At 33.4% G+C, this 15,378-nt stretch overlaps 1 protein-coding gene across 3 annotated transcripts in view; it reads left to right on the forward strand.

The window, feature by feature from the left end:
• LOC128861516 (uncharacterized) overlaps positions 1 to 15,378 on the forward strand; it is a 115,088-nt gene that overhangs the window by 20,156 nt on the left and 79,554 nt on the right. For all 3 annotated transcript variants that reach the window (XM_054099722.1, XM_054099714.1, XM_054099705.1), the window contains exon 2: positions 2,267 to 2,605. In XM_054099722.1, coding sequence (XP_053955697.1) covers positions 2,590 to 2,605 — 16 coding nt within the window. In that variant the 5' untranslated portion in view covers positions 2,267 to 2,589. The remainder of the gene's footprint in view (positions 1 to 2,266; positions 2,606 to 15,378) is intronic.

A 15,378-nucleotide genomic window follows, 5' to 3' on the forward strand; every position in this document is an offset into this window, starting at 1 on the left:
TTCCAAATAGCCAGGGGCCGGTGACACAAGCCACGACCTTCGAGATATTTTCTCTTGAGAGGCTAAGCAATTCCTTTGTCCTCTTCTTCTTTATTTACGGTATAGTAGCCCGGCTGTTACGCATGTACCTTCATCTTCCCATGTCCTATTGGCCTCTTGGGTAATGTTGTTTTTTATTATTAATTTGCTCGTGGCCAAAGGTATTCCAATGGTACTTTTATCACGGAACACTTGAATAGCAGTACCTTTTCTGGCTAGCTCATCAGCTCTACAGTTTCCCTCAATATCTCTGTGCCCCGGACCCCAATAAGGCTGACCTTGAATACGACACTAATATCATTTAGGGCTGCTCGGCATTCCCGTCCAACCTTTGATCTTAGTATAGCCGCATTCATTGATTTTATGGCTGCTTGGCTATCCGAGAATATGTTTATAGTCGTTTTCGTTACGGCATGCGTATTTAGGTATGTAGCCACTTCTGATAAATACTGCAGTAGTCTAGTAGTCGAACGGATAGTTCCAGCGCTAATTCTTTCGAAAATACTCTATAGCCAACTTTATTGTCTAGCTTGGAACCATCTATATAAAAAGTTAATTCATTTTTTTTATATACTAATTTTTATATAAGTAGTAACTAGTAGTAAAAACTTAATTTTACTGTAAAATGCAAAAAAAAAAATTATAATAATACTTTTTAAAAACCATAGTTATATTTTTTGTGCATGAATTTTGTATTTGAGTAACTTTTTTTATAAATTTTTATTGAATATATTTTTTTTTAAACTTGAAAATATTTTAAATATCTTTTTAATTTATATTTGTTTTACAAACTGAGTTATTTTAAAAATATATTTTTTTAATTACATTGTTTTTATAAAAACATGTAAGTATTTGTCTCTCTCGAAGACGTGCATTTTTTTCTAAAATTATTTATGCCTCAATTAGAATTTTAAAATTTTATTTTTATTTTTTATACGCACAACTTTTTTTATTGTATTTATATTAAATATTCTTAAACAATAATTGACAAAATTAATTTAAACTAGTTTTAAACATCTTTTTAATTGATATCTTTCTACAAAAATCTAATTTTGTTTTTTAAATTAGGTTTTTTTTAATTATTTTGTTTTTTATAAAAACATCTGAATATTTTTTTTATAAAACATATGCATTTTTTATTGTAAAAACATATGAAGACTGCTTATGGATCACGTAAATATTTACAATTTTATTTTCATTTATTATACGCACACCTTTTTTTATAAATTTGTACAATATCTAACATTTTTTAATGTACCCATATTTTTATGAAATGATGGAAAATGTTTTAAATAATTTTTTTTATTAAAAAATTTAGTGTTTTGTTAAATAAATTTTGTTTAAATACTTTTTTTTTTTATAAAATACATGCATATTGTTTTTTGTAGAAACATATAAGTACTGTTTACGCATCAATTAAAAATTTATAATTTTATTTTTATTTATTGTAGACATAACTTGTTTAACAAATTTTAAGGTAAATTTAAATTTTTTTGAGAACAAATTCCAGTTTTATGCATAAAAAAAATTCAACATTATGACACAGAAATATAAAATATAATTTTATCTCAAACTTAAAACAAACAAAAACCACTCCACCTTGGGGGCAACCTTTAAAAACTAGAATAAAATAATAGAATACACTTTGCAAAGATAAAAAATTTCGGACTCAAAAACGAAGGCCTACAGTAACTAATTTTACTAATTAACAAAAAACAAACAGTACTAAAACTATGGCGTTTCGGCGCTATAAAGACCAAACCATCTTCACACAAAAGAAAAAAGTTACTAGCACTTAAGCAATAGAAAACGCTTTTAAAAAGTGGAGCTCATTTGTTAGGACAAATAGCAATAATAAGTATTCATGTTCAAAAGTATAACAAAATAAAGAATTATTACATACGTAAAGAACATAAATCACAATAAAAAATGCACAGAAACCTTAACACTAGAAACAACAAAAAAATGCAGCGCAAAGATATAAAAATCTGAAAGATAATTAAAAGTAAAACTAACAGAAAGGCGTAAAACGCTTGAAGACATTGCATTGAGACAGAATGTTGAACATGCCACATGCAACAGGCGACAAGCAGCGTGAAACGTGCAACAGTCGCAGACAATTCGAACAATTCGACTTTTCATTTTTTTTTTCTTGCCATTTTTATTTCTCCTCTTATTTTCTTAGTGTTTCATATTTCCGGTATTGTTTTTTCTTTTCTAAATCTAGCGTGAAAACCAAAAAGTAGTCAACGGTATATTTGCGATTACATCAATTTTGCAGTGCAGCAACAGCAGCATCAGCTTCAGCGCCGATTAGCGCACGAATAAACACATAGATACAAACGTAGATATCTTACATAAAATAAAATAAAGAAATATTTTATAAAAAAATACTACAACGAAAAATAGTGCAACATTTGCACAAAAAAAAGAAAAACAGTGCAACAAAACCCAAAACGAAGATAGTAGAGACTGACGCAGAAGCAAAAACAGAAGTAGAAAAAAAGCACGCCAACGTCAAGCCAACAGTGTCAGCCAGCAGTGACAGAAATGCGACCTTTTAAAGGTGAGTCGAATGTGACGTTTATTATCATATATGTGTGTATGTATGTATGGATGTGTGCACGAGTATATTTAGAAATATGTATTTGTGACCTTTTTGTGCTTTGTAACAAAAAAAAGTTCTGTATTTATATCATATTCTACTCGATTGGCCTTATAAGCGAAGGGATGATTAGGTCTATAAGTGAAGGTGGAGGTTTGGCATTGCCTGCCGAGAAGCGACTGCGCTTAAAAAAATCTTTTTGTATCACGGTGACCGCCTCAAACATTTAAACTTGAAATCTTCCAGTAATTATTTGCGATCAAGAAATGCATCGTGTGACACCACTTCACACTCCCGGGGTTTGGTTCTTCTTTGCAGGGCGATAGCGTTGGGTGACAATATCAAAACTTCCAAAGTTAGTTTTTTATACTTCATAATTCTTTTTATGAATTTGTCTTATTTATGAATTTTTTTATCGAAAACAAAACGAAACGAATTTTTATAAAATTTTATTTATGAATAGTTTGAAAATTTTTTTTTTCATCTTCATGATTTTACTCTTATATTATTTTCTAGTAGTTTTTTAACTTTTGTTTTAAAAAAAAAAACACTTTTATGTATTTTTATGAATTCACATTTTTTATTAGAAAGCTTAATTTTTTTTAATCTTAATATAAATTTAAGTGTAAATGTAGTTTTTGCTTTTACAGATATCAGTACTACTATGGTATTAATAATTTTCGAGTCTTAAATTTTTATTTATTAAATTTTACACTTTTTAAAATATTAAATTTTATATTTTTTATAAGTTTTTTAATAATTTTCTTCTCGCAAATTTTTATTTTTAGAGTTTTACATTTTTTGTAATTTTTTAAAAAAATTTATTTATTAAATTTTATATTTTTTTATAAGTTTTTAGTAATTTGCTGGTCGTAAATTTTTATACTTTTACATTTGTTTTTATTATTTATTACACTGTGCGACAGTGAAATTATACTTTTATGGATACCTAGTTCAACTTGTAGGTATAGTAAAACTAAGAAAAATGGTATAGGAGAAATTTCCAATACACCCCCAAAATCTCATTTTATGGCCATAAAACCGTTTTTCAGTAGGTTGATGTGAAGAATAACTCCTAACTTCGCCAATTTCCATCCGATTTCGAATTTGCTTTTTTAGTTCGAAAGAACAAAAACAAGCCTTTTTGACAGTGTGTTGACATTTTTTCTGAAATGACAACTGACGAGACTGTAGACGGAAGTATTTGGAATTTTTTTATTTTTTCTCTATTTTTTCAACTTTGACATAATTTTTACGATATTATCCGTTATTAAGGATTTTTTTTAGTACACCACTGTTATAGTAAATTTAATTTTACGTCAAATGAGCTATGTTTGACTGTAATTGAATTAAAATTAATAGAGTTGTGTGAGTTTTAAGATTTTATTTGTTTTTTACTAATTTGGTCTGTAGGTATAGCTTACGCTAAATGGGAATAAGGACGTGTTTTGATGCGTTATTATAGACACGTACTATTTATTGGAGTGTATATGTATACATAAGAGTACACTGTACTGCATACAACAGAACTGGTTAGAACTTACGAAAATATCAGACATATTATAGCACATTTTTTTTTTAATAGAAATATGGAAAAGCTCCCAAGTGTACCAAAGTTCACACTGTACATTGATTAACAAAAGAAGTTTGTTAATATATTATAATTTAACCTTATTAAAACGTCAAATTTTTATTGTTTGTTTCATTGAAATTCAAGAGATATAAATCAAAACGTTGCCAGAAAAGTCGAATTTCTCAATACTCTCCGATGATGTGGCATCATCAGCCTTATCATAAACCAGATGATTGTTATTTTTGTAAAACCGACGTAAACGGGCATCATTATAAAACTCGAAAGCACATAAAGTATGCTGATGTTGCAACTGTTAAGAACCCCGTAGTCTTGGACGATATGATTGACTCAACTGCTGGTCATGAACTGAAGGAAGTTCAACTCTTTGCTGATGATGATCAAACTGATAACAATAAACCTGATGATGAAGAGTACTTTCCGTCTGGTTCTAAGTCTTCAGAACGACACATTGTATCAAATTCAGATTTTCAGGATCTTTCTCGTGATTTACTTCTATCGGGAAGACAATCTGAAACGCTCGCTTCCCGATTTAAACAATGGAATTTAGTTGATGACGACTTAAGATGAATGATGATGATCGAATTTCTTACAGATTAGTATTCAAAACTGATGAAGAGAATGAGAAATGTACCGTACCATACTAAACTCCAAAGGGCCGTTTCCAATGCATTTTTAAGTTTGGAACCAGTTCCGTTGTGTACTGCACCGTACCGCATCGTACCATACCGTAGAGTGCTGCACTGCACAATAGTCCAATAAATATTATGTGTTTATAATGACACTTGTTATCATTTTCATGCTTCGAAACAAATACCAAATCTCGTAGTAAAAAAAAGAAAAAATCTTAAAACCCACACAACTCTATTAATTTTAATTCAATTACAGTCAAATATAGCTCATTTGACGCAAAATTAAATTTACTATAACAGTAGGGTACTAAAAAAAATCCTCAATATCGGATAATATCGTAAAAATTATGTCAAAGTCGAAAAAATAGAGAAAAAATAAAAAAATTCCAAATACTTCCGTCTACAGTCTCGTCAGTTGTCATTTCAGAAAAATTGTCAACACACTGTCAAAAAGGCTTGTTTTTGTTCTTTCGAACTAAAAAAGCAAACTCGAAATCGGATGGAAATTGGCGAAGTTAGGAGTTATTCTTCACATCAACCTACTGAAAAACGGTTTTATGGCCATAAAATGAGATTTTGGGGGTGTATTGGAAATTTCTCCTATACCATTTTTTTAGTTTTTCTATAGCCACAAGTTGTGCTAGGTCTCCATAAAAGTATATTTAATTTTTTTTTTTTTGTCACACAGTGTTATTTTACTGTTATATTTATTTTTTATTTTAAAATTTTAAATTTGCTAGAATTTTTTTCTATTTTTAGAAAAGTTTCAATTTTTATATTTAAACATGGTTTTGTGCCAATTTATTTAACAAATTTCAATGTCCACAAACTTTATTTTTTTGAAATAAATTTTTGTACTAGTTTTTAATAGAACAGGTACTTTAACGGGTTTTTGTTAATTTTTTGGTATTTGTTTTTGGAGTTTATTTCAAACTCGTATACATGGGTTGGCTTTAAATAGTTTAATTATTTTAAGGTTGCGTAATATTTTTTAACTTTTTTTAGATTTATTCTGAACATTTACTTAAAGAAATTTGAGCTTTTTACAATTGTTAAAATTCTTTTTGTTCAGCAGTATGACATTTTATTTTTTATCGAAAAAAAAAAACAATTGCGATTCAAACAAAGCGATAAAAGGCCAACTCAAAAATGTATTCTATGAGTATCAGTACTCAAGCACGTTCTTGCATTTCTAATTTAAATTTCGTGTTCTGTATGACCACAATTTCTAATAGCCTATAATAGCGTACGTTTTTGCCGCTTAGTTGCTTAGTTGTCCACGGGATTTGCTCAGCCCTTACATTTGCTAACGTTCTGCCATGCATACTTCCCTTTTCCCTCAACTGGGTTTATGACACATTAATATTAACTATAGCGACAACAGCAAATTAACATTTAATGGACCGCACTTCAAGAAGTGGCAACAGCTGTAAACAACAGTAAAAACAGCAAGCAACATGCAAAGGCTATAAAACCAGCTATACAACTTTGTTTCATTTGGACTTCTAAGCGACTCTTTTTCGTTTCTGTGTCACTTTTGCAGCAAATTGCAAATTTTTGAAAGGTTACGACGCGACATGTATCTGCATATGTTTTTATTGCCACAAGCAGAAACAAATAACTACAAAAATAATAAAAATCGAAATAAGCAAACACAAGCAAATAGCAGTAATAAAAAGTAATTTAAAAAATACATCGAAAAAAATATAAATCCAGTTGCGGCTGCTGTAGACACAAACACCTTCGCCAGCATGAGCCATGTCATCAGCAGTGCAGTTAAACAACTGTAAACATTTACAGCCCTCAAATAATATACATTCACATACATGCATACCTGCATACTTAGCTGTCCATTCACCAGCTGATCCGCCAGCCAGCGCGCTGAGCCACTCGTTTGCCGCCAAATGTCCAGCGGTGCGCTTGCCAAGAGCAACCGGTACATTCTAAATATACACACATATTTGGTTGTTTACGGCAATGGGAAATACTGCATCTGGATTAAATTGATGCTGCGCATACGTACTAAAACTGGCATATGAGCGTGCATACATACACACATTTAAAGTCAACATTTTTTCTATGAAAATTCATAATACCTCAAATTGCAGTCTTCATTGGCTGTGCGTTTGCTCTGTCTTCTTTTATTTGTCCAATCGAGCTCATTCAATTCTTCAGATTTTTTATGCATCCCAAACGCTTCTTCTTCGTATTTCTCTAAGCATTGCCACAATCCAATTCTGTTGCGTACTTAAAAAAAATCGTGGTGAATGTGTCTAAGGCAAGCGAATCTATTACAATACTTTATCAAGTGTGCACTGGTTTCGTCGACTAAAATAGTTGAAGCACAAAATAAGTAGTAATTTAAGGAGTTTGAGTTTAAAATAAAATTATTTCAAATGCACAAACAGAAAAGTCTGACCAGGAAATTTTTTGCGTGAAGCAATTTCTTGACTTTCGGAAATAAATCAAAATCAGAGTGGACTAAATCTGGGGTATAGGGTGACATCCATTCTCTAACATAATTTCTTCGAGTTCCTCAACAACATCTGAGGATGTCGCCTGAAGCGGCTGGACTGAGCGCAGATCGTCTTAAATTGATGCTCTACCTCACTTGTATGGAATTTTTTTTGTTTTTATTTATTTTTTAAAGCGTATTTATAAAACTATACTAATAAGCAATTTTCATTTGATCATTAAACTTGTTTTAAGAAGCATTTGACAATATAATCGCTATTAGATCTCAATAAGGTCTGCCTTTTAAACGTCATCGAGAAGAATTCAGCCAAAGTAAGGAGGATGCTGCAGCGTTAGCATGATTTTTTAGTGGCTGTTTGTGAGCTATGGCAAATTGCTTTGTTACTACAGTCACAGTTGGTATGCCAGAATTTCGCCAGAGAGGTGATGACTTTTGGCTAGCGCAACTACGAACTGTGGTACTTACGTTTCAAAGCAAAAGCACCTCTAATGTCATCTGCTTTAACTCAGTGTGACATTTAAAACAATGCAGGAAATATTTCATGTGCACGTGAATCTAGAAATTATATACAGTAATGCTGCATACTCAGTTTTTTATTTCCTTATCAATTACAATTTTTAAAGGACTTCAGAAATAAATTTTCAAAAAATAGTTTAAAACAGCCTTAGCTACTCATTGTTATTAATAGATAGAATATATTCAGAATATATCTGCTATAAAAAAGTTTGCTCACTTTTCTAGTTCCTTTTTCATACTGTTTTATAAAAGCGTAAAAAATAGTTGAACTTTCCTCCAACAAAATAAAGTATACGCAGTGGATACACTGAAAAATCTATAGAATTTGAATCTTTGTTCTGGCGCAAAGTACGAATGTCAAAAATAGCCATTCGTGAATAACATATTTTTGACGCCAGCCAAATCGGAGAACAAATAATAGTCGGAGGTATATGATGGAGCCAAGTCTGAAAAGAAGGGTATGTGAAACGAATTGAAACCCTATTTCTAGAAATTTAGCGATCACAACTGCTTAGTCTTCAGTTGGCTCGTTGACGTGATAGAAAAGGACTTTTCGAAAATCACTCGACTTCCTCGATGCAAACGAATGCCAAACCCAAAGAAATATACCGATCTGGCTGAAAATTGGTGTGTGTTCGTCCAAGAGATTTTACCAACCAAATTAAACTTAGATATGCGCCAGCAGTGCCACCTCTCGGGCTTGTTAAACGACCCTCATAAAAAAAATTGTTTACGAAAAATAATTTTTTAATTTTTTTTAACAATGTTTTTTTTTATATAAATCCATTCCTTCGCTTTATATCCCTACTAATACCGTAAACTGATTAAAATTATCTAAAACGATTTTCTCAATATTTAGTTTTTTGTAATTTTAAAGTCGTTCAAAAAATAAAAGTAGTGAAAAATTGAGTAGGAGGCATTACTAGGTAAAATCCATAGATTCACGTGAGTATGAAATTTTACCTCCATAATAAAAACCAAAAATATTTTTGCCGCAAAGTCTAATGATTTTTGTATATTTTCCATATTTGGCAAGCTCTGAATGAATTAATTTTAAATATTTTATTTATTTTAAATTGTTTTATCAAATTTATTTATAACCGCATATAGCAACAAATTTTATGAATATTTTTAAATGGGTATTTTTAAAATATAATTATAATTATCACAATATAAATATATAATATAAGTTCAGCTCACATAACTAAAATTGGTTCTAAAATAAATTGACCTCCACCCGATTCAGCTGCAATGCAGCGTATAAAATATTCTGATAATTATGTTTCCTAACCCATTGCTGTAAGAAAGTCCTTGAAATAACTTCTGTTTAATTTCTCTAAATATAAGCTTTTTTCAATTGTAAGCAGTTAGGAAAAAAATGTATTATCTTTATGTGTGGAAGTGGGTTTGCGAAATAGTTTGGCACACAATTATCAAAATTAGCAAAGATTTTCAATTTTAATGTTTTATCTTCATAGATTAGTTTCATATATTTCCGCCATTTTTGTGGTAAATTTGTACAACTAATTAATTAAGTTTTTTAATTGATAATTTTGTAATATTTTGTTTCTCTACTTAACATTTCGAAATTCTGTTTATTTTGTATTTCATAAAACTATTTTTTTTTTATTTATTAATATTATATTTATTTTAATATTCATTCGCTTTTTAATTGTTGGTGCCAATTTGCATATTTTCCGCCTATTATGACATGCATCATAAATAAGCGTTAAAAACGTCAAAAAAGAAATAATCCCAAGAAACCAGTCCCACATTTTTTCTAGAATTCATTTTGTATATATCGGCCAAAGAATACTTGGAAAAGTATTCCTGTGAATAACTTCTTGTAGAAAATAAAACTGCTAATATCTGTGATTTTTTTTTGGAAAACATTTTTTGGAAATTTTTACATCGCAGGTGTCAAATATTATTGAGATTGCAGTTGATATATTTGATTAAGTTTATTTAGAAATTTACAAGTCGATATTAATGCGGTCACAGTAACAAGAAGAATAAGAATTAGAAACAGATGGTGAATAAGAAACAGATGATGAGCAATAACAGATGACACGCATAGTGTTGCCAGAAATAACTTGAACACGCCCTCTCAATATGCGGATCATCTAAGTAGTTAAACCTAGTCCAGTACGACATCTTTCGTGATTAACTTTTGAGAGTGATTTTGTCATAACATCTGCAACCATATTTTGCGTTGATATGTGTTGTAGCTTCAAATGGCCAGCGGCGACTGTTTCACGAATGAAATGATGTTTAATGTCGATGTGCTTCGTGCGAGCATGAAAAACAGGATCACCAGCCAAACATTGAGCTCCTTTATTATCAACAAAAATTGTTATGTCGATAAACTCTCGTAGACCAAGCTCAGTTAACAAACTTCGTAAATAGATTGCTTCTTTCGTTGCTTCTGCCAAGCTAATATACTCCGCTTCCGTTGATGATAGTGCGACCGTGCGCTGCTTTTGCGACTTCCAGGTAATCGCAGCGCCGCTAATTAAAAATACGTAGCCGGTATATGAACGACGAGCTACGGTACAACCTCCCCAATCAGCATCCGCGTAGCCAATCAGTGGGTCATTCGTCTTACGAAACACTAATCCCCTATGTTGCGAGCCAGCAAGATATCTCAGAACTCTCTTCGCAGCCAACCAATGGCACATAGATGGGTTAGTTACATACTGTGCTAAACGCGATACAGTATTAGCTATGTCAGGTCTCGTTGCCACTGACAAATACATCAAACTTCCAATTAATTCTCTATAATGATTTACTTCAGACAGCTTTTTCGAATCTGGAAACTTAACATTCACTTCGGATGGCGTCATTACAGGATTGCAATCTTCCATACCGTATTGCTTCAACAAATTCATTACATAACCTGTTTGTCGCAAAGTGATATAATCTGCAGATTGACTTATTTCAAGTCCCAAACAATATTTCGCTTGACCCATATCTTTGATCTCAAATTCTTGCAAGAGCTGCTTCTTTACGTATTCAATGCATTTCAAACTTTTCGCTGAAACTATATTAATAAATCGTCGACGTACACCAATAACAAGCAAAACTCATCACAGATTATACCAGAAAACAAACAGGGTTCATTTTTCAATGGCTCCAATCCCATTTCAGATAGCTTTGTTCGAAGTTTAATATACCACTGGCGACCAGATTGCTTGAGGCCATATAAAGCCTTACTAAGCTTACACGCGTTACCACCATTATGTAAATTTGTGAGCATATTTCCAGCACATATACTAATAGGACAATTATCGCTCCGTTTTGACACAATACGCTTCAGTATCTCAGGTAGCATGTCTGGAACCTTCATGAATACGTCTTCATCTAAAGGGCCGTTGAGATAAGCTGTAACGACATCAAATTGCCAAATTTTAAAGTTAAAATGAATGGCCAATGCCAACATCAGTCGGACTGTCTCCAACCTCGCAACAGGAGCAAACGTCTCATTGTAATTCACACGGTATTTTTGACTATAACCCTTCGCTACAAGTCGTGCTTTACGCCGCTCAATTTTTCCTTCGTTTCCATACTTGTTAGTAAGCACAAATCGACAGCCAATAATGTTTTTGTTATCGCTGGTCTTCACGATCTTAAAGGTGTCATTTTTAAGAATACTAATAACTTCACTTTCAATAGCATCTTTCCATTCATCACGATCGGGACCTTTCAAAGCACTTCGAGTTTCAATTTCGGCTATTCCAGTAAATACGTCATCACTAAGTTCGTCAGCCTGAACATCTGGAGGATCGGAATCTTGTGAGGCTTCTTCTAAATTTCGAGAATGGAATAACTTTCGCGGACGCCCTCTACGCCCGCGGAGGAGTCGTGGTCTTCCATGTGCCCTATTTTCAACCTGTTTAATATCATTCACAGGGGCAACATTTTTCACAGAATCACCTTCAATATTTGCTGAATTATCTCCCTGCATCTTCGGAGGAGAAAATTCAACGATCCCTCGCTCATCATTATCGACGTTTTCTTCTTTGTCAGACAACAACAACTCATCAACAACCACCGTATGTGGTGACCGTGGTAGATTCATCTCTAAAAATTTAACATCTCGAGCATAGACTATTTGATGAGTATTAGGGACCCATATACGATAACCCTTTCTGTCTCGTGGGTATCCTACAAATATACCTTCTATGGCTCTAGGAGCAAGTTTATTTTTACCTGGATTCTTATCGAGCACCATTACTTTTGATCCAAATACTTTCATGTGATTGAGCATTGGTTGGTCGCCATTTAACTTTTCGTAGGGTGTTTTCCAATTTATACTACTCGATGGGCATCTGTTGCGAATGTATGCAGAGGTTGCAACAGCTTCCGCCCAAAATGACTTCCCTAAGCCAGATTGTGATAAAAGACACCTAGACATGTCCAATAATGTCCGATTCATTCTTTCGGCGAGCCCATTCTGCTCAGGAGTATTGGGAATACTTAGTCTCCTCAAAATACCGTTATCTGAAAGATACTGATCAAAAATGTTATTGCAGTACTCACGACCATTGTCTGATTGTAGACACTTTATTTTCTGTCCTGTCTGCCTCTCGATACAAGTTTGATAAAGTTTGAAAGCGGTGAAAACGTCTGATTTTTGCCGTAAGAAATAAACTTCACACCAACGTGAACTGTCATCTATAAACGTGACGAAGTACCTGGCACGGCCAATTGATTCTTCCCTGAAAGGGCCAACGACGTCGGAGTGCACGATCTTTAGCAATTCTTTGCAATGCTCACGGCTTTTATCAAACGATAAAGCCGTCATTTTGCTCTTCAAACAAGTTTCACAGTTTGCAAGTTCTCTACTCTCGCTAACATCCATTTTAGGAAGTGCCCCCTGACTAACTAATCTTACTAAGTCTTTGGAGTTAAGATGACCTAGACGACAATGCCATTTAAATAACTCAGAGCATCTGACTTCAGCAATCGCGCATTCGTTGCCCTCAAGTACAAAGAACAAATCACCTTTACGATCAGCGACTAAAATTGTTTTGCCATTCTCATCACTAACATATGCTCCATTCTTGACAAATGTTACTGTATGCCCTTTGTTGGTGATCTTTGCAACAGATATCAAGTTTGTGCGCAAGTCCGGCACAAATAATGTATTGTTGAACTCAATGAGTTGTTCGCCACCACAACCAGCAACTGCCAGCTTAACTTTACCCTTGCCTTTGACTTCTGCACAAGCTTGACTAGCGAGATTCAGTTTTACCTTTGTTGATTTGTCAATAGACGAAAAATTTGAAATATCGCCACATAAATGCGCCGTACATCCACTGTCGCGAACCCAATCATGCTTCGACCTGAAACTATGCTCACTTCTCCAAGTGTGCTCAGCAGCAGTATAACAAGCTGCATACGATTCGTTTACTTCTTGATCTTGTTGTTGTTTTCCGCGATTCGCACTATCACCTTTTCGTGCTTTACAAGCACTTGCCTTGTGCCCAAATACACCACACTTAAAACATTTAAAGTTGTGCTTAGGAGTGAACTTATCTTTACACTTTGTAAATTTCTTATGAGCATGCATACGCTCCCCAGCGGCCATTGCAATAACCGCATTTCCCGAAGCTTGTTTACGTGCCTCGCTCTCTTCAATAATTTTTACCTTCAATATATCAGCCTTGGGTAGTTCGTCTCTGGACTCAATAGCACAACGAAAGTTTTCGTACGACGATGGCAAACTATACAGCAGCATTATTGACAATAAAATATATTATTGACAATAAATATATTGACAATAAATATATCGCCATTTATTGGTACACACATGCTTTCCAACTTGTCAACTGCATCGAAGAATGTAGCAATATGCTCTTTAACATTACCGCCCTCATCTAATTTGTGTAGCATTAGCTGTTTCAAAAGAGTTGCTTTGCGCGCCGGTCCTTTTGATGCATAAATTGACTCTAATTTGAGCCACACGTCCCGCGAAGTGTCGCAGCCACGAACTTGCTTCAATTCTGATGGTTGAATTGAAAGAACTAAATCTGCCTTAGCCTTTTTATCGTTTTTCAACCACAAGGCTTTAGCAGCAGCACACTCTGTTGGCATAACACACGTACCATTGACATACTCCCATAAGTCATTTTTAATCAGCAACGCCTCCACCTGCATACTCCAAGTGTCAAAGTTCTCCTTGGACAAGAGCTCAATTCTGGATGAGCTAGATACTAAATTCACAGCCATCTTAGATGCAGTATCAAGAGTCGATCCACGTGTCTGTTGAATAATTTCTTCTTTTGGAATCTTCTTTTGAAATCGCCTTTTCGTCGGTTTTACTCAGTACGCGCAAATGAAATTATGTCAGCAGAATTATTTTGGGTAACTGGGCCCATAACCTATTGAGATTGCAGTTGATATATTTGATTAAGTTTATTTAGAAATTTACAAGTCGATATTAATGCGGTCACAGTAACAAGAAGAATAAGAATTAGAAACAGATGGTGAATAAGAAACAGATGATGAGCAATAACAGATGACACGCATAGTGTTGCCAGAAATAACTTGAACAAATATGTTTGACGCATAACGTGCAAAAATTTTGCAAAAATTATAAATCTTCCGATAGATTCATTACTTTTGCGTCACTTTGTAGAAGGCAGAGACCACCTGACAAATATAGAAGCAATGCGTAGCAGTCTTTCTATTTTGGTACAGAATGCGATCTTATCGAAAACTGACTAGCTGATACAAACGCCTAAGAGAGGAATAAGTCCTACGTCCCCAGTACAAATTTATTGTCCATTTTTTTTCACATAGCCACCTTGTAGCCTTGCCCTATATGGCAAAGTCTGCTTGGATTGGTTCCAAATATCCGATTCTAGTAGAGGTTCCTGGCGGGGAGTATCATTTAACTTTTAGCAGCGTTTGCTTTAAATCTGCTCCCCTATATCATATATCAGGAATTTTAGATTAGCTTACGCAGATAGTAAAGATATTACCAGTTGCTGTAAGTGCAATGTCATCAGCATAAGCTGTGACTTGACTGTCTTCAAATCTATAAGTTTGAAAATACTGCATTCCAGGTATATTCTCGGTGGACGGAAGATAACAAAAAAATTGGTAAAGTAGTCCATGGATTCGAAGTAAAAATAATAAAAAACAAAAAATTTTATGAATTTGACAGAGAATCGAAATGGAAGAGCAATGAAGATTAACATATCAGAGTTTACCAAGGTTGTCTTTAATAATTTACTTACTTTTTGTATGGTGACCCTAGTCTTATTTTGGCTGAATGACTAGGGCCACCATACAAAAATGTTATCATTTCCCTGCTATTTAAATGTAGTAACGTATCATTATTCAGCACCGAAACGTTCCGGACCGCACCCACTTTTCCTCTAACAAGCCCTTCACTGGAAATACAAATTCAAAAAATCAATTCATCTTCTTGATTGGTGCGATAAAAGCTTAAGCTAGTTTGGCCGAGTTTTACAAAGCACGCCAGTTGGACAAACCAAGTGAAGTCAAGTTC

This window comes from Anastrepha ludens, chromosome 2 (genome assembly GCF_028408465.1).
Source record: "Anastrepha ludens isolate Willacy chromosome 2, idAnaLude1.1, whole genome shotgun sequence".
Taxonomy (NCBI): domain Eukaryota; kingdom Metazoa; phylum Arthropoda; class Insecta; order Diptera; family Tephritidae; genus Anastrepha; species Anastrepha ludens.